Consider the following 21187-nt stretch of genomic DNA (forward strand, 5'->3'; position numbering starts at 1 on the left):
CCTGTTCTTAATCTCTCTGGCTATTCCCCTTTTCATTCTTCACATTAAAATTCTCTGAAGTCTCATCTATTCTAGCCGTCTAAGGCTTCCATTTATATTTAACCCATTCCAATCTGGATTCTGCCTCTGCGAATCTCTTAAAAATCCCTGAGGATACCAAAGCCTGCCATAAAAAGAACAAGTTAACAGTTTCCAGGCTTCATCTTACTTGACCTCTCAGCAGCATTGTTTCACATTGCTGATCATCTCTCAAAGACTCTTCCCTGCTGTCCACTTCCAATTCTGGTAACTCTGCTCTCCTGGCTTCCTTCTCCCTCTCCTCTTCCTTTCATTGCTTACTTAGTCTTCTTTAAATTTTGGAATTCCTCCATGGTCAGGCTTAGTCCCTTTTCTCTTTTAATTGTCTAATCTCATCCTAGACTACTCCTCCCCTCTCAGAGGCTCAGACCTCTGCTGATGACTACATCTCTATCCTCAGGTCCATGTCCCTCTATCCAACAAGACGTTAACATTTGTGTGTGTATATCTCAAAGAAAGAACGAGTAATTCCTACTCATCCTCCAGTGTCAACTCCAATTCCATTTCCTCAAAGATCCTTCCGAGACTTCCCAATAAGGGTTGTATATTTATGTTTGGTGCTTTTACTCCACCTGACTGCAAGGTCCATGAGGGTACAGATAGTCCACTCTGTTCACTATTCTATTCGTCTCAGCTCAGTGTTTGGCAATAGTAGATATTCAACTATTTACTGAATGGAATTACTAAAGAAAAACAGGTAAACATAACAAAAAACTCAATTTTACTCATTTTCAAATTTGAAGATATGTTACTTAGTAACATAGAATACAGCCAGAATAATCATAAAAACTTTTACAGATAGGCAAATGAGAATGCCTGTATAACTGAAAAGTCTCTCCTAGCACATCAAATTTCCACAATTAAACTAAGAACAACAGCTGAACAAACAACCCTGTGGGGAGTGGATTATAAGAAGCCTATGAGAACTTGACATAAGCACAGCTGTGCCCAATAATCAGCAGGCTGAGTTTGGCAGGGCCCCAGCCTCAGAAGAGTGCAAAATGCAGCACAGCTGCTTTTCCTAAGTTGTTTATGTTCAGAGAAGTAGGAAGGCAGGTTTCTCTTGTTACAGTGTCATGCCCTTCACCAATGTCACCCTCCTCCCTCAAGAACTGTTGCTCCACCTCGTTTACCACTGTATATAAAAGACTCACTGAAGGAGGAGGCAAAAGGGTTTTTTGATGGGGATTTTTGATTGGCTGCCGCTGCTGCTGACTGTGTGTTTCCACCAGAGCAGCTTTCTTCACTGAGAACTTTATACATAAGCTTTAGGAAAGCTAAGCTAAAGAAAAGCTAAAGAGAACATGCGACAGTGCAAGTCTAAGCACTGAGACAGTAAGAGTTATGCTAATGCAGTTTTTAGATGTGTCTGCAAGTCTGAGTGCCAAGACTTTAAAAGGGAACATGGGACAGTGCAAGTCTGAGGGCAAAGACTTTAAGAGACATTAAGGAAAACAAGGGACAGTGCAAGTCTAAGGAACGAGACTTTAAAGAATAGAAAAGAAGCAAGGTTTTAAAGAATTGTAAAGGAGTAAGACCTTAAAGAATACAGAAGAAAAGAAGCAATGAGGCTGTGTGTGTCTCCATCCGAGCACCCAACACACCTGGGCCCAACTTCATGCATGTCTGTCTTCTATCGTTTGTCCGTTCTGAATCTCCAGTCACCCCTGGTTAGGTTCAATAGGACCAGGAGCGTGAAAAAGCTCACTCTACAATCACTCCCCAAAGAAAAATCAGTAACAGGAACAAAAACCAAGAGTGAGCAAAATAATCAAAATGCCAGATGTAGTTTAAAAAAAAGCATTCAGAATACCAAGCAGAACTTTAGATTAGCAATTCTATTATTAATAGAATTTAAACAATAACCTTTTCCTGCCTGGATTACTATTATGTTAGTCAATGTACCTTTTTTGCATTTTTTCCTTGGCCTCATCTCTCTTGGGAGTCTTCTCCAATCTATATGTATGAAAGAAGAAATATAAGTTTCAGTTAGGGGAATACATGCACTGCACACAACTATTTAGAGTGCACAGTGACAGTTGCCCATGCAAAAACAATAAAATTTCTTAGTATCTGATTGTACATATTTAGCCTGAAATACAACAAAACAAACATGACAGTGATATTTATTCTCATATAAGGAAAAGGAGTTCATTAAAATCGCTTTGAAATAGTGCAATAAATTTGTTGGGAACAGAAGCTTTTGTGATAATTCTTTGTAAATGTTAGAATTAGAACTGTTCTTATTAAATATTTATTTCTTGACTCTTTGTATTTTCCAAATTGTCTGTAACTGACATATATTTCTTATGAAACAAAGAATTTGTTTTAAAAGTTAAAGGATGTGACCACAATTCCAATACAGGAAAAATGAAATAAATGATTCCAATAATTATTTGGAAACTTTAAAATTAAAAATATAAGAATAGCTAATAAGGGATTTTTGCCTTCATCAGCTAAGTGACTCCTCTAATTATTTACTTTCTTTAATTTGAGAGGTGGGGTTGCTGGGGATTGAACCCAAGGCCCCATACATGCTAGGCAAGTGTTCTGCTGAGCTATACCAACAGGCCCCACTTTCTTTTAATTTTTAAGCATAAAGATAAATAGAAAAGGGAAACTAAAGAAAAATAAATTTTGAAATACTGTCAGATAAAGAAATTTTACTGCATTTGCTTAAAACTGTTATAAACAGCAAGTCGTTTTACCTAAACTTCTAAAATTTTGCTTTGAATATATTTTTGTTTCTATAAACTACTCATAGAAAATCATGAGAAAGTTCATAAAGTGAATCATTTGGGAGATAATGATTTTAATGATGTGGAAGAATGAGACAGACCAAGACAGTGTTTCCAGGGGGCCCCAGACCTTATTAACGATCAACAATAGAATAATGAAATCCACTTACAATTATTTTTTAAAGCAGGGATGGGGAAATAAGAAAGAGTAATAGAGGAAGTGAATTTGATCAAAATAAATTATATACATATGTATGTATGGAAATATCACAATGAAACCCTTCGTATAATTAATATACACTCATGAAAAAAAAAATCTCACAGCTATTTAACTGAAGACCTTAAAATTAAATACAGAGCAACTAGCAACTAGGTCTGCAATAATATTTGTGCTCTATGCACACTGATATGTAAACATAAAGCAACTGTGGAATTGTTAGTATTAAAAGCCTTAAAAAAATCACATTCTGATAAAATCAAAAAAAAGCATAGGGAAGATTAAAAAAAAGAGAGCACTACCACTATTACCCATGAAAATGATAATGGTGTTAGTGACACTAAAACACATACACGAGGGCAGTTTCTATAAAACCATAAGAACAGAGACATAAAAGGAAAGTCAATTAAAATGAGGAGACCTGAGTTCTGGCAGCATTGGCAAATGGCCCCGATGGGTCACTTTGTTACTATAGCAACTGTTTCTTATTCACAAAATGAATGGGCTGGGTAAGATTTCCTCTGCCACCCCCTCTACCCTGTCTATATCCAAAGTAAAAGCTTTGAATATTGAAAACAAAACTCTCTTAGTGATGGTTCTATTGGAAAGACATGTTAGCAACAAAGTCTAGTCTACAAAGCAAGGAACGTGGCTTAAAATATCCTTAAAATTAGGTATTTGATTCCTTCTCAAAAGGGCTAAAGAAAACATCCTAAGAAATACAGGATAAGAAGGCAGTCTTTAAAAAGTATATTAATATTTTATAATACCTGGTATCCATTCTTCCTTGTATACCTTCATATATCTTTTACTGTATCTTTCAATATCTAGAAAAAAAAATAAAGCATTCATTAGAAATGTGAATAATAAATAGGAACTTAAGCCATTCTTTTAAAATAAACACCAGATAACATCTCTTATTTCAGATACAGGGCATCTCCTACATTTGCACATAAGGTGTTCCTAAACAAATATTGAGAAAGTCAATGTGAATGACATGTTGAAGAAAGCAACAGCAGCTGGGTTTGATAGGCTAGGGATGAGCAGAGACTCCACCTTAATTGTGGGTCTTACAATCTGACATCCTGTGAGAATATTCACAAAAGTCCACAGTCAGATCAAGAAGTCACTTGTATCCAAGGGCAGGGAGGTATACTCAGCATTTTCTGTTTTATTCTTGTGATACTGACCTCCAACTCCTAATCTTTAAACCTGGTGTAACCAGGATACAAGTGGGAATGGAGGGCTTTTGCTCAACGCCAGCACTCCTCAGTGAGCAACTGTCCACAACCCACTCAGAAGAGAATGAGGAAAGAGGAGGAGGAGAAAGGCCAGACATGGTAAAGGGTTACTTGTCTTGGGCATAAATGAGCAAGCTGCAAGCCTTCTATGCCAATTACTGAAAACTGCAAACTCTGAGCTTGACAAAACCCGGAGAGCCACAATTGTGACTTTTAATTCTGACTTGTCCACCTCACCACAGAAAATACCTTCAATGATGGCCCTGACTTCTTTCCTAAACAGCACAAGCTGCCAAACAATGTCACACCATATCTTTAAAGCATGGCCATTATAAAAATAAAACAAACAGTAGAACAAATGGCAAGAATAAAACTATTGGGAATTTCACTAAGAAATTAGGAATAGCAAGTCAAAATTTATATAGTTCATCTTTTACTGGTTTTGAAGGCAAAACCCAAAATGGGGTCCTTTGAATGAAAGTGACTATGCATCAGCTTTATATACAAACCTCAAAAACACATGTAGTATATCCTGAGTCTAGATTTCAAATATGTATTTAATGAGTTCTAACTTACTATTTGTGGATTTTTCTCACACTTGTAACACCTAAATGATTCAAGATTACAATTTCATTTCTAACAGATTCTGCTTTACCTGTAATTCCAACTCTTCTTATCTTTTCATAATGAAAATACAACACTTTAAAAATCTTTGATGAGACTGGGGAGGTATGTGAGAGGTAGAATGTCTAGCATGCACAGACCCTGACTTCCATTCTCAGCACCACAGAAAGGAAACACTAAATAAACACAATAAAAAAAACTTTGATGGCTGATGGCCCAGCCATCTTCTTTGCTCTGTACTTGCAAAACATTTTCATTACCAAAATTATGACCACCGATAAACATGATCAATCCAATACATTGTTTCATTTCTGCATAATCTATTTCCTTTCAATCATCTTTGTCTTTGGATTTGCCTCCAGCATTTGTAAATGTATAAACCACATAAATTTTGATGCACAAATATCACAAAAGAAGAAAAATACAATCATGTCATTTTACCAAATTGGATATTTCAGGTTCATATTACAAAATATTATGTGATATAATCCTTTTGAAAGATTAACTATGAGAATACCATATTTTCTTTTTAATACTTAAGAGATATACTATTTATTCATCAATTCTTGTATTTGAGAAGATTCACCTAGGATATTTTTATATGAAGACTCAGAGGTTTTGCTTATACAATTTCCTCATCATCATTAACATCCATAGAGTTGATATCTCTTTGCATTCACCTTTGGTTTGTATAAGAACTGTGCAACATCTTCCTCTTATAAATTTTCTTTTCTTTGCCATTATGGGGAGCAAATGAAAACTTGAATTCTCAATTGTAGTCAGTGAAAACTAAAATAAGGCAAAACTACAAAAGTGAGGGTTTCTGCAGCTTCTTTTATACCTTCTTAAAAATTGATATAATACTTTGCACAACACAATAACTAAAAGATGATATAATAATGATGATTTGTTTCAATATTGCACCATCCTGTGCAATTTTATCATCATTTTTTTGGTATCGTAGTCTTTCTTCAGCATAATGGGGAGCATCTTTTGAAAAATGATGAAATTATTACTATGATGAAATAGCAAGGTATTCCAAGATGTAGGAAAAATAAGATCACTCAGATTCCATAATATAGTTTAAATTCATAAAAAGATCCAATGAACTGATATGGTATGCAAAGAGTAAATGAGGTTGTTACAAGTATACTTCTCTATGCTCTTTGGAAGATCTCTGAGAGAATAAAAGTTACGAATACCAGTCATTGCAATAGTAGGAACTGCTCCAAAAAAAACCTCAAAATTTAAAACTGGTTCTCATGGGTTCTGACAGTATACAGCGAGAATTAGTAAGCCAAACCCACTTACTCAATGACAGACATTGTAGCCATATTATAGGTAACTTTTTATCTTCTATTAAGCTTTGGAAGTTCTGAAAATGGCTTATGATCCTGTCCTCTACCACTGAAGACTCTGTGATTCTGAGCCCCAGCTGGGAACCACTAGGCCAGAAGATCTCTGTACCCTTATGACTAAAATGCATTAAAATAATATTCACTGGTGTTTTCTCTTTATTATAAAAATAATAAATTTAATTGCAAGGAAAATACTAATCACTTCTATAATTCCACCTGAAGCCAGAAATACACTCTGAAGATAACCAGACATGAACAATGTCTATTCTGTGCCCTCAATTCTTTATGACAAATTTCAATGCCCTGAGCCACCAAGAAGTACTGAACTGCCCCACCCTAATTGTCCTAGTCTCTAGTAATCTAGCTCTTTACATTAGTCCCTAAGTCTGTCTTTCCTAAAGCTTACAGATGGTGAGTGATAGAAGACTGGCAAGGGTGCAATCATATAACAATCTAATTATAGTTCCTTCAGATAGTTGGGTACTTCTGTTCAGTCCAGCCAATTGTTTTTTTTTTTTCAGCCAATTGTTTTTGATTCACAGTACACACAGTATGCAAACATTATGTATATGTGTGTGTGTGTATATATATCTATATATACATAATGTATGTATGTATACAGTAGTCCCCCTTTTTCCATATTTTGCTTTCTATGGTTTCAGTTATTGGCATTCAACCCATTCTTATATTACATGGAAAACCCCACAAATAACAATTCATGTTTCAAACTGTACACTGCTCTGAGCAGAATGACGAAATCTCAGTCTAGCTCCATTCCACCCAAGACATGATTCATCCTCTTTGTCCAGAGTACCCATGTTGTATATGCTACCAACCTGTTAAATCATTTAGTAGCCATCTCAGTTATCAATTAACTGTGGTATCACAGTGCTTCTTTATAGGATTAGGTACTATTTGTGTCCTAATAGGATATGTGGAACATATCCCTGTGGATAAGAGGGGACTACTCTGTGTGTGTGTATGTTTATTTTGAACCCCAGTGTTTTTTATTCACTCTACATCAGGAAAGAGAAGCAAGTGTGAAGATTTCAAGAGACTGAATCCTACCACTTTGGAAAATTCTATACAAAAGTTTTATCCTGAAAGACAAAAGAAAATGATCCTGAATATTTTAATGCTTTATTGCACAGTTATTAAGGATAAAGTTCCCCCCTGACTCAGGTTCAAGCCAACCACTCCCATAAACCAATAACACATGTTCTTATCCTATATGCTTGAATAATTTTATACACTTTTAAATCAGACAGGCCCTTTAATAACCATATGTCCCAGGATCTAGAGAAAACTACTTTTCAAAGGATTAAAGTATACCCTGCACTATTACTTTTCTAACAAGAATGAGATTTATTAGTTCATTTGGTCATACTTTTTAAAATTTATACAATGAGAACTTTAATTTCATTTTTATTTTGGGGGGCGGTAGTGGGGATTGAACTCAGGGCCTCATATATGCTAGACATATGGCCTACCACTTAAGCCACACCCCCTAGTCCTTTTTTGCTTTAGGTTTTTTGAATAGGGTCTCATGGTTTTGGGCACATACTACATGACCAGATTTATTGGTTGAGATGGTGGGGAGGGGGGTAGGTCTTACTAATTTTTTGCCCAAGATGGCCTCAGACTGCAATTCTCCTGTCTTCCAAATAGCTCGGATTATAGGCATGAGATACTGCATAAGCCTTTAATTTCATTTTTAAACCCAGACAAACATGTAACATAATCACAAAAGTAAAAAAATTCAGCACTGCTGAAGAGAAACCATTATTCAAGCAGATATGCCTTGAAAGGTACATGAACTTGTCTAACATGCTTCTAATAAACAAATGTAAGATCACTATATAAAAATTTCTTTTTTGACTTTTAGCCAATTTTAAGTCTTTCAGAGAGGAAGAATGGAATGCATTTTCAATACTAATGGAATGAGATGATGCTATATGAATTTCTCATGTTTTAGTGATGAGTTTTGAGAACTCAAGATATTGATCTCTCTAATTTCAACAATCAAGGGCAGAAACTGAAAATCAATATGGTTCTGTGCTAAATGACTACTCAGGCATGAGTTCACTTCCTCTAAACCCACTTCCCACTCCAGTATGAGAGAGCTGAGCCTTCTCTAACAGTAATTTCTCCTCTTTGCCCTTTGCATCAGCAATGAATACATATTTCAAATTTTCTATCATAGCAGATACATAAACAATAAACCAAAAATCAAGGCTCTTAAAAATTTTAACTTAAATATTAAATAACCAGACACATGCATTAAAAACTGCGTGATGACAGTAATCACAGCATGTTATGTGTGGGCAAAAAACTGGAGACAACCTTGAATTCAATAGCAGGGAATTAGCTATAATTAATAATGCTGTGTCCATAAAATGGAACAACACAGCCATTGAAACTTGTATTTTCCAAGAATAATAAGGGTATGTGAAAAGGTTAATGTATTATTGAGTCAAAAGAAGACACAAACTAATATAAATCTAATTTTGTAAAGAGAAACACACAGAAGAAAAAACCTAGAATATACAATAATACATTAATAGTTATTCTCTAGACACAGACATTGGTCATTTCACCTATTCAGTTTTTCTGGGTTTGGACTGGCAGAGTGGCTCAAGTGGTAGAACACTTGCTTAGCAAGTGTGACGCCCTGAATTCAATCCCCAATACCGCAAAAAAAAAAAAAAATTTCTGGCTTTCATAATTTACACTACATATAGCCAACTTCTACCACAAAAAAATGTCTTTATTTATTTCATTTTTTTATGGTTTTATGATCTTTTTTATTGTTGTGCTGGGTGGAGGTACACTGTGGCATTTACAAAAGTTCTTACAACGTATCAAATATATCACACTTGAATTCTCCCACTCCACCATTCTCCTTTATCCCCGCTCTCCCCATTCCTGGAATAATTTCAACAGGTAACAGTTTTCCATTTACATACATGTGCACACAGCATTTGCACCATATTCACCCTCACACACCCTTTCCCAAAAGATGTTTTTAAATATAAAATAGTTTTCTATCAAATTAACCATAAGTGTATTTTCCCCAAAGTGGATGCCAATCTCTGAATTAAATGAATCAGCATTAAATGATCACATATTTTGTACTTAAAAATTGTTTAATCTATGGATATTCAACCACAGCCCAGTATGTACCTTGCTTTTCTTCAGGTGTTTCAATAAAGTAAGGCATTCTCTTCACTGTTTCTCTCAATTCCTGTTTCAAGGCTAGCATATAATCTTCATCTTCTCCTGTTTTCAGGGGCACTGGCTTATAATCTATATCCTGTTTAAATTAAAAGACAAAGGTTATCTTAACAATTAGTTTAATATCCTTTTAGTCTATTTTCTGAAAAATGTAAGTTTAATTGAAAAACTATGTTTTACAAGTACTAAATTTTATGACTGACCAAAAGATGTTAAGTCTGTAATCTATTTAACTTTTTAACCATTTCTTACTTTGCATAATTTTTTAACCTAAAAACAACACTAACAATCATTTTGCTATATAATCATATTTGTCTGTTAACTAATATGAGTCCCTGTTTTAGAAATCAAGGTACCCAATGACAGCAAATGCTTTAGTTCCTGCTAATCTCAGCTAATGTTACTGGTAGAAACGGGAGCATAAAAATAAATAAATAAATATTAGCAGCTATCATTTAGCAAGTGGTTACTATGACCAGGATCAACTCAACATTCAATATCCACTGTGTCCTTTGAAGTATTATCAGTATTTCCTCCTTTTAAAGTGAAGAAAGTGAGAAGAGATTGTAAGTCCATATGATGAATAAATGGGAAAACAGGAGTTTGAAGCTGCATTTCAATTTTTAAAACTTCTGCACATACACATGTATATGTGTGTGTATATAACTGTACACATAGTCATTTAAAAATGGGTTTCCAAGGGCTGGCAGAGTGGCTTAAGTGGTGGAGCGTCTGAGTAACAAATATGAGACCCTGAGTTCAGAACCTAGCACTGTCTAAAAATAAATAAGTAAATAAAATTCTAAAAACAAAAAAAGTGGGTTTCCAGCATGAGGTAAAGACATTTCTGGGTTCAGATGACAAAGACAGTATGTTTCCAAGCTATGATTTCAACTGTATTCAGTCATTCTACAACTATTTATTGAGGACTTATGACAAGCTAGACATTATTACACAAAAGGAGCCACTGTGTTGAAATAGTCAAAGCCCTGACAACACGGAAGTTACATTCTAGAGAAGAACCCACAAGAAATAAGTAAAACATTTCAGGTAGTGATAAGTGACATAAGAAATGAAAGAGCACAGAGGAAAGGTGACTAACAGGAGTGCATGGAGATTGGAAGTAGCTAATCTATACAGGGTAAGCATGCATGGCCTCTTGGAAGTCTGTACAAAATCAAGCAGCCATCCATGTAAAGATAGGAGAACTGACAGTCACAGATAGGGAACCAGCAGGGCCAAAAGCCTAAGAGAACAAGCAGCCAGCATAGCTTGGGAGTGAAAAAGATGTTTGTAAAAATGGGCAGAGACATGAGGACGGCCAGAGTGAGGATTTTTCTTTTAAATCCAAGTATAAAACAACATCATGTACTAACATTCCTGCTGTTTGAGAAGTAATTCCACACGTGGAGAAGAGCTTATTTTGAAAGAACATAAGGAGACTTTGTGCCATCTGCGCTATTTGTCTTTATTTTTAAAGTGTAGTTGGTATCAAAAAGGCAAAACATCAAGAGGAAAAAGCAGAAACACCTTGTGGGAGCAGCCAGATCCCAGATACATTTATCCAGAGCCTTCTACTGGCATAACTCCTTCAACAAAGGACTTTCCATTTGAAACAGAGAAAAGATTCATGAAGGGAAGAGTATCTGGTTAAACTTCTATGCCATAGCACATCTGAGAATACGCTTTCAAATTTCTTTCTTTTTTTTTGGTGGTACTGGGGCTTGAACTCAGGGCCTTCACCTTGAGCCACTCTACCAGTCCTATTTTTGTGAAGTGTTTTTGAGATAGGGTCTTGCAAACTATTTGCCCAGGCTGGCTTCAAACCATGATCCTCCTGATCTCTGCCTCCTGAGTAGCTAGGACTACAGGTATGAGTTACCATTACCTGGCACAAGTGTACATTTCAAATTAAATATAAAGCAGCAAAAATATTAGACTTTACATCAGTTAAGCTTGCAGCATATTCACAGAATTTAAAAGCAACACTTAAAGCAGTGGAACTATTTATATTTTGAGAAACTAAAAAATTCAAAATGGCTTTGATAAAATAGGGAAATAGAAACAAGAAAAACTTCAGTGGGAAAAAAAGGCCAAGTGGTAAACTAAGGAGCAAAATTATATTCTATAGATATAAGATGTGAAGAAAACCATTAGGTGAAATCATGGCAGCATGAGAACCAGTGTAAAAACCTGACTTTTTGCTTTTTTTATATTTTTACAAAATATTACTTTGGTAATTATAATGTATTAATAACAGCAATAGAAGATGCAACCACATTAAGTAATATTTTCTTAGTTTACATATTACTTAGTATACTCACAGAAAATTGTGTATAGGTTTGTTTTCTGTATTTTAAGAAAGCTGTCTGAAAATTAGAAAAGGTTCCGGGACAGACAACTAAAATCTTTAAATTAAAGGCAACACATTTTACTTTCTTATACTTGAGGATATCATAATCATATTATATATTCAAGCCCTATTCAAAATTTTAATGCTCTCTGAAACATGAAATAAATACACTGCGAGAATGCAGCTGCCAGTGTACTTACAGGAAATAGTGGGGGTGGTTTCAAAACTACATCAGGTAATTTTTCACCTCTGCTAAATCCAACAGCCTCAATATTAAAGGTATAGGCAGCACGTCCTCTTCCTTTATTCCCAGCCATCAGAACTAGTTATAGCAGAAAATTAAGTGGATGCTAAAAGACACAATTAATGTTAAGACTTACTGAATCATATATAAAAGGAAACCAACATTTTAAAGCAAAATGTAAAACTTTATTCCTTAAATAGAGCTGATTTAAGGTACTTTTTGAAAGCACATGTGAAAAAAAAAAACACATGACTACTGATGATTTAACTGCTCAGGTCCACCATGTTTGGCAGGTAAGATGATGAAGGCCTTAGCTCTCTCAGCCCCGGAGAGAGGGCTGACCCTTCACGATGCTGCTCCAACAGCTACACAGCCAACTGCTGCAATTCTCTCCAGTTCCTGGTTTGACAACAGGGTGTACGTAAAATGCATGGAGAAGAAACGGCTGGGGACATTAAGGAAAATCATGGTACAGTGGAAACTACTGTAAAAACCTGACTTTTTAAAATATTACCTTGGTAACTGGAACACATTAATAATAGCAATAGAAGATGCAAGAATTTAAAATAATTCTTTCTTGATTTATACAATACTAAATATATTCACAGAAAAGGTATATATAGTTTTGTTCTCTGTATTTTAAAAAAGCAGTCTGAAATTAGGGTTCAGGGGAAGATAAAGGAAAAGGAAAGGACATTTTGCTTGTATCATATCAACTTAAACATCATAGTTAGTTACAGTGCTATAATTACAGTTAGTTATAGGTAGTTACACATACTTTAAAACTAGAATTTGGATGTTAGAAAGATTTCTTATAAGCTAATCCAACATTCTTCCCTAGATATAGGAATGGGATCAGTAAAATTCTAAGAGTTCTATGTTAGTCAGACTTTCATCACTATGACAAAATTCCTGACAAAAAAGCAACTTAAGGAAGGAGTGACTTATTTTATCTCACAGTTTCCAAGGTTTCCATCTATCATGGTAAGCAGGACATGGTGGAACAGAGCAGCTCACATCATGGTGATCAGGAAACAGAGAGAGAGAGAGAAACAGAGAAAGAAAGAGAGAAAGGAGCTGGCAACAAGATACAGCCCTCAAGAATATGTAACCAGTCACCTATTTCCTCCAGGTAGGATGCCCCCTCCTAAAGTTTCCAGAACCTCCCAAAATAGGACCACCAATTGGGGACTAAGCCCTCAACTCACATGCCTGTGGGGATAGTTCATGTTCAAACCATAACAGAGTCTAGCCAAGAAAAAAAAAAAAAAGTTGAGAAAACACTGAAGATTAAAGCTAAGGTAAACCTGCACTCTCAACTTTGGGGGCAATAGTGATACACACTCAACTCTGGTACTGAGCTTCTGAAGTGCCGGAGGCTCAGCTGATTGTACCGGAGCTCTCAGGCAGTAGAGCATTTACAGGCCTCTTCAATGCAATGATTTAACTAGAGAGATGATTAAAATGCACATTCTTTATACCTTTTCTCCCACTGATAAAATTGAGTAGCATTTAACCCTGTGAGCCCAGGAAAGCAGTGTTGTGTCCTCTGGACCACTGAAGACGAGTTTGCTTTGATTTCTGCCTGTTTAGCTCGGTATTATTTCTCGTCTAGTCACTTGACCTCTATTCGAGATCACACAAACCAACAGTATTTCACTTCCTGCCAGGACAAAAACACCATTAAATTCACCTCAGTAATGGTTAAGATCAACAAGGGGTTACTTCTTTTTTTTTTTTTTTCCTATCTACAATTTGAATGCCCAGGTCTAAAGGTCTAAAAAGGTCCAAGTTTATTTTATCACAGGACCAACACTCAAAGCAAGCAGTTCTCAATCCTGGCTGCCATTCGGACATTAAAATCACTGAATTGAATCACTCACTCAATCAAGATCTCATGAGGTAAGGACTGGGCAAGAGTAACGTGAAAAGCTTTCCAGTTGATTCTAACACAGCGAGTGTTGAGAATATCAGAATTGCTCAGGGACAAGTCTTATGTAGGTAAGGAGTAGCTTAGTTACACCTGTATAATACACCTGTATAATCAGAGGTTCCAACTTTCAAGTTTGAAATTACACAAATTATCCTCAGTGATTAAAAACAATTGCCCTAATGGTGAAATGACTGTAACTGCTTATAAATCTAAGTAGCATTCAGCCTGTAACAGTCCCACTTTTAATTTACTTAACTATTATTTAATTTAATAGCAGTACCAAGCCATTGCACTTTAAAAAAATTTTTTATTAACATACTGGGGGTACCTTATGACGTTTACAAGCGCTTACAATACATCTTAATTAAATTCACCCCCTCCATCATTTTCTTTGTCCTCCTTCCTCCCATTCTTAGACGTTTGAACAGGTTTCATTTTTCCATTTTCATACATAAGTACATAATAAAAGGAGATAAACTTTTTTTTTTTTTTTTTTGTGGTACTAGGGTTTGAATTCAGGGCCTCACCCTTGCTAGGCAAGTGCTCTACCACTAGAGCCACTATGCCAACCCTGGCATTGCATTTTTAAAGTCCAATGATTTGCAATTTTAATGTTGTTGTACAATTAAGGTTTCAGTTACACACAGACAAAATAAAATCACAACTTCAGTATCTTCCCATGATGAAATAGTTTCCTCTTTTCCACAGATTACTCAAGCACCATGGCACTTGACTTGACATAATGGCCACAATACTAAGAACATGTTCAGATATAATTTTACATTACACGTTTTGTAAACTCATCCTTAATGCCGTCATATTTGAAAGCTTTCTCACATAAATGGTCAAACATTAAATGACTTTATTATCTTTGTTGCTGTCATTACAAAGCATAACTCCATGCCTATGCTACTTACCTATATATAAGTAGGGAGAACAGTAATAAACTTCCATCTACTCACCACTCAGCTTCAACAATTATCAATTATATTGATAATTACTCTTACTTTATATTCTTCCATTCTCACAACTCAGATTACTTTGAACTTTTCGTTATGTATCTCTTTTGAGATTAAAGGCTTTTCAAAACATAGCATCATCACATCTATGATTTTTACAATTATCCCTTATTATCGCTTACATATAATTAGTATTCAAATTTCCTCAGTTATCACAAAAATGTTTTTAGTTTGCTCAAGTCAAGTTACAAAGAATCCACACGACTTTTGATTGACATGCCCTTTAAACTTCCTTCTAAACTATAATAGTTCCCACGCCCTTTTTTTCTCCTCTTACTACCTATATGTGGAAGAAACTCCATAACACTTCTTAAACTTTAAGGTACAAGCAAATTGCTTAGAAGTATTGTTAAAGTGCAGATTCTGATTCAGATGACCCTGAGTAGGGCCTGTAGTTACATTCAACCAAACTCTCCCAGAGGTATCAATGCTACTAGATCTGTAGACCACAATTTCAAAGTGGCAACAATTTCCTATATTCTGAGTTCAAAAGACTGCATAGCTAAGAAGTAAGATTTAACATATATCCTCTATTCACTGTATTCCCAATAAACAAGGAGACAGACTAGAGTCTTACTCAGATTTATGTTTGATTTGTTTTCTTTTCTTTCTTGAGGGGCAAGAATAATTAAAAGAAATACTCTGCTTTTCCTACTGCATCACATCAAAATCCACAAGTCTCTCTCATAGTGATGACCAGGCTAGCTAGTGAGTCAGGTACTATTGGTCTGATGCTCATCGGTTTTCAGCTAGTAACAACAGCCACTGATAATCATTGCCTAGATCTACTCTTCCATTATGGATTGCAAGATGATGAAGTACAATTTTGCTTGTGTGTGGTACTGGAGAATTGAACAATACACAAATTTTACCATTTGTTCTGTCTATCAACTGGAATTCAACCAATGATTAATTTCCTTCATCCACTATTTACCATGGATGAAGCTCATACAGGAAACCCACTTTAATAACCAAGATAATTCCATCTGTCCACATTAAAAGAGAAGGGAAAGATCCAACTGGCCTTGTTTCCGTTGCTGAGTCTCTAAAAAAAACACAGATGCTGAGCCTACAGAAATCAGTTTTTCTAAGTATGAAAACTGCTGAGCAGACAGGCTCACATCTTCACTCTAAGAAAGAGCTGCAAGAGCATAAAAGGAGTGGTCGAGGCCTCTGGGCTGCACTCCAATCTAGTATTTGCCATTAATTAAAGATTAAGAACAAGTCCAGGTAAAGTTTACCAAACTTGTCTGATCATGGTTATTAACTAAGGACTTAGAAAGCATGCTGAGTCCTAAGGGATCCTTGAATTCTTAAACCTACTATATCGGAATCTTTGTAGGTGAGCCCTGGAAATGGTTTGGAAAACTCACTCTAAAAATGAGGTCAGCTATCACTGCTTGATGGAACTGCCCTAAGAAATATCAAACTCTGTTGACTCTAACTTTGCATTTTTATCAAGCAATCAGGCTATATAAATTGACATCATTAGTGATGCATTATCATTGGCAGAAAACCCAATCCTAGCTCTTGAGATGCTCTTATTAATTATACAGTATTCTGGCCTATGGACCCATCTCCTTTAAATTTGGTTATCATGAGTCATTGCTCCTGTACTCACAGTAGGTGATTAATTCATTTTCTTCCCTTGCAGAGGTGAGAGGCATTCCCCAGACTCCTAAATGCATCATGGAAGAAATGAAATCTTTTTGATGATTTATCCACTGCCTTGTTCCTTTTCTTCACCTTGCCAAACTTCTTGAATGGTTTTTACCAGCTTTCTGTATTTCCTCATTATCCAAATCTTCTATTTCAAATGGCCCAACTTAACTGACTCATCCACTCAGCCAGTATTGAGTATTCCAGGCACTGAGCATTGAACGGAAAGCATCGAACAAATCAAACACTTAATTCTTGCTTCAAAATGTTCCTTCCTTTGTAATTTCTCTACCATAAGTCCTGTTCAGCCCTTTGCCACCTGACTTCTCACAGCAAACATTGCAGTATCCCTGTTCATTTTAACTGATTCATCCACACTACTCATCCTAAAGCACAGCTTTGATTATGCTATTCAGCTGTTCTTCCCTCTTGGCTGGTGAATTAAATCCAAAGTCTCCATCTAGGTATTAAGGGCCCTTTTAGGATGGGTGCAACCTATCCTCCTGACTGTCTAGTCTCTATAGTCACGTCTTGACTAGCAGTCTCTGCACTTCAGCCTGCTCCCCATTCCTCCCTATATGGCTATGTCCCTTCACCTTGAGATCAAACTTCAGTGCCTCAGCATCCACAACAGTCATTTCTCCCCATCTTGCTCTCAGAAAGGTCCTCCACAAATAAATGGATTTGGTTTTCAATTGAGGTAATGTATATTGCCACACTCTCAATTCTAGAAGGAATATAATCTACCATTTGGGATGTTTCACTTATGTATTTTGTTTGCTGGTTTCTTCAACTGTATTGACAGTGGAGATTTTATATTCCTTGTTACTTAGCATAGTGCTAGCATACAGAAACTGCTCCACAATTAATGTTAAGCATTCCCTAGTTATTATTTTTGTACTATAATTTGATAAGCAGATCTATTCAAAGAGGAACAATTCAGTTACTCTACTGAACTGTCAAGGTTATTTTTGTTTATTCTTTTTTAACTTCTTGAACTATAAAATTTAAAAAACAAAATAAGCAAACAACCCCCCACCACACACACACATACACAGGTTATACTCCAGAACAATAAAACCAAAATTCTACAGACAGGATTTAGATATCAGTAATTTTTAAGCACTCTAGGATATTAAAAGGTGTAAGTTAAATTAAGAACCAAGGCAAGTTAAATCTCCCATTTTACAGAAGAGGAAAGTGAAGCCCCGAGAGGTTAGCTGACAACCTAAGAACACAAGATTAATTCCTATCAAAGGCAGGGATGGCTTAAGACCTTAGGAAACCTTTCCATTGTCCTTTCATCTATCGCCTGGCTTCCTGAAGCACATGTCTAGGCTAGTTGAGGGCCTTTTTAACCCCAGAGATGTCTTTAATCAACAAAGTAAATTAGTAACTGCAAAAATCTTAAAGCCGTAAAATCAGCAGCACTGACCCTCTACTTCAGGTTGCCTCATGAAAATTCCTTTTCCGAATTTGTTCTGAGGGGTTTGAAAATGGAAGTAGTTAAAGCATCCAAGAGCTGAAATACAAACTGTTTTAACCTACTCTAAAAACAACCTTTTGGCAGGGGCTAAGTTAATCTCTGAAATTCCTCTTAGCTCTAAAATTTATGAGTTATGGTCGTGACTTAAATATAATGTCCTCCATATTTTACACAGTTCCTAGTTGGATGGATAAACATAGAGACAGATGGAAGCTAGGGGAGGCAGTGAAAAACAGGTCACAGGACCTTTCCAGTCAGAATCTGATAGTCATTCTGCTCTGGCTGTCTCCTTTCATCCACTCATCTAACAGCAGAGGACTATTAGCTGTGTGTTCTCACTCGTTATTCCCTTCCTTCGCCTCTGCTTTCTTTAGTTTGGGACCTCAGCATCTCTCATCTGGACAGCTAAAATAGAAAAAACAGATTTCCCATGGCCAGGCTCCCCTTTTCAACCTACTCTCTAGTCACCTTTATAGGATCCAAGTCTTGACATGCCACTCTGCTCGGTTAACAGAGCTTTGGTGTCTAACTTTCTGCTTCTCACCACAAGCATCACACACTAGCTGTGCTGGGCTCTTATATACAGTGTTCCTTCTGCCTGGAGTACCCTTGCTACCACACCCACAGGAACAGGCCCTAGTATTTTAAAAAATGCCATGAAAACAACACTTGCTTTATGACTATTTCCTCTATAATATTTCTCCCTTCTCAGTGTTTCCCAAGTTGGGAAACTGATTTTATGACCCTCTTTACAATCATAATCATCAGATTTTGTCTGTTTCCCCTGAGAGAATCTTCCTTCATCAAGTCTTTATTAAGTACCCTCTGTGTCAGGCCATTTTCTATGTACTGGGAATACAGTAGTGAACAAAATAAAATCTCGGCTTTTATGGACATCATAGTCTAGTATGAGAAATGGGAAAAATACAAAATGTCAGGGAGTGATAGGTGATAAGAAGAAAAGCAAAGCAGCCAGGCACCAGTGGCTCCCACATGTAACCCTAGCCACTCTAGAGATCAGGAGGATCAGGGTTCAAAGCCCAGCAAGTGTGAGGCTCTGAGCTCAAACCCCAGTACCACAAAAAAAAAAAAAAGAAAGAAAGAAAGCAGGACACATGGATGCTATAATGGAAAGGGTAACTGAAGAAGTCCTATCTTATTCAGTAATATTTGATCATAAACCTGACAAAAATGAGGGAAAGAGCCATGAAAAGGAGAAAAGGATATCCAGGAGGAAATGAGGTACAGGCAGAGGAATCTAAGTATGAAGGTCTCCTTGGAGATTTATTTACCAAAGCTGGCAAAAGTTCAATCATTATGAGGTAAATTATTGTTGAGTTCATGGTCTAGTAAGGATATCACTCCATTTCACCTGGTGGTTCTGTTTTACCTCATGGAAAAATACCCAAACAACAGAGAGCATTGTATTTCTCTGCCGAATACCCTAAAAGCCTTCTTAAAAGGCCAGTGAAAATGCCACTGCTGAACAATCCCTTCCACATTAGGGCACCTAGTTTTTATATCCTCTGTGGTACAAATCCCATATTGCCATTACTGGAAGTACTTGTGTACACATGTTATCTTCCCTCAAAACTAAGAATACAGACCATGACTTTTTTACACAACTATGTTAAGTCATCTCGCTCGGGTATTTGTGCCTAAGGATATTCCCAACTGAGTAACTGGATGACCTCTGTGTAGATTAGCACAATATTCCAGACAGGTGGCATCTCCACCAACAGGCTTTAGGTGTGTAGGGAAGAACACCTCTCCTTCAATGAAGACTTATTAGTTGCCACAGTAAGGGTTTTCGTAATTATCTTTTATATGTTATCTCATGGGCGTCTTTATAATTTTTCCTGGATAAGTAGGGAGATTAGTTCTCAAGAGAACTTTTAAATCCTAAATAGATGCATGGAAGTGGAAAGAGAAGACAGGGACTCAATGTTAACACTGAGAGTGATTTATGTGGCAGGCGAGGCCACACCCAGTCATTAACCACTTTTCCCCGTCCTCACAAAGTGCTCTACCTTTTTTTAGTTAGGCTACTCTACTAACTTTCTTTACTCTCTTCCAAGAACGGACAAAGAACCAACCCCAAAATAAAGGGGATACACAATTTCATTTTCTGAGGAAATAAACCATATTAACAATCTCCCCTCCCCATGATACAGAGTACAGTGCCAACAACTAAGAAAACAGACACCCAATAGTCTGCCCTTAGCTGCAATCTGCCGAAACAAACCATATAGTCACCATCTGGAGTCAACTATCACTGAGCATCAATTCCCTTCTAACTCACTGCATACAGTTCCAGGAAGAGGAGACTATGTACAATATGGAATGGACGACTTTAAAAAGATTTTGAAAGGATCAGGAGAAGCGAAGGTAAAGCTATCTCCCAATGCCTCTCACTTGAGAGGTTCTTTAATCCATTTTTGCCCCAGATTCTCCAGCTCCGCACCTTTTCCACGTGCCCCTAGAACTCCCCAACACCCTCTCCACCCTTTCCCAAGTCCTCCGTAACTTCCTCTGTTACCTGCTAACTCTCTTGGTTTGTGCAAAACTGCAGCCGAAGTGCCGGCCGGCAAGGAAGGGGTGCCGGCAGCCGGCGCCTGCGCTCGGGTTCCGCGGATTCCACCTCGGGAGAAGCGCGCCCAGCCCTCCACGCGGCCCCCGCGCGCAGCCTGAGCCCTACTGGGTAGCCCCGCCCACCCTCCATCTAGGCCCCACCCCCACAGGGCTTTTTAGCCCTTGGCAGGCCCCGTAGTTATCAGCTAACTGGCTTGGCCCGACTCTTTCTGCGCCGGCTGGGATTGCGCATCGCCGCCAGCCGGTGGGGAGGAGGACGACTTGGCGCTTCTCGCGCATCGCTTAGGGTCTCTGCAGTCAGACCCCGGGAGTGAGCAAAGTGTCGCTCCTGCGTCTCCAGACTGCTGCAGTGCCCTCTGCGTTAACGCTTCCCGAGCGCGGCAGCAGAGGCTGCGGCAGCTCCTGCGTCCT

General features: G+C 37.1%; 1 protein-coding gene across 5 annotated transcripts in view; it reads right to left on the reverse strand.

The window, feature by feature from the left end:
* The window catches only part of Polr3g (RNA polymerase III subunit G), a 32859-nt gene that overhangs the window by 11300 nt on the left and 372 nt on the right, over positions 1–21187 (reverse strand). For 2 of the 5 annotated variants that reach the window (XM_074077102.1, XM_020156523.2), the window contains exons 1-5: positions 20724–20880; positions 12044–12193; positions 9440–9569; positions 3804–3860; positions 1984–2034 (exon numbers count right to left, since the gene is read on the reverse strand). In XM_074077102.1, coding sequence (XP_073933203.1) covers positions 1984–2034; positions 3804–3860; positions 9440–9569; positions 12044–12160 — 355 coding nt within the window. In that variant the 5' untranslated portion in view covers positions 12161–12193; positions 20724–20880. Of the gene's footprint in view, positions 1–1983; positions 2035–3803; positions 3861–9439; positions 9570–12043; positions 12194–13568; positions 16632–16660; positions 16682–20723; positions 20881–21187 lie in introns of those variants that run through there. The other 3 variants (XM_074077100.1, XM_074077101.1, XM_074077099.1) reach the window with 3 other exon arrangements.

The sequence above is a fragment of the Castor canadensis genome, chromosome 6, assembly GCF_047511655.1.
Source record: "Castor canadensis chromosome 6, mCasCan1.hap1v2, whole genome shotgun sequence".
NCBI lineage: Eukaryota > Metazoa > Chordata > Mammalia > Rodentia > Castoridae > Castor > Castor canadensis.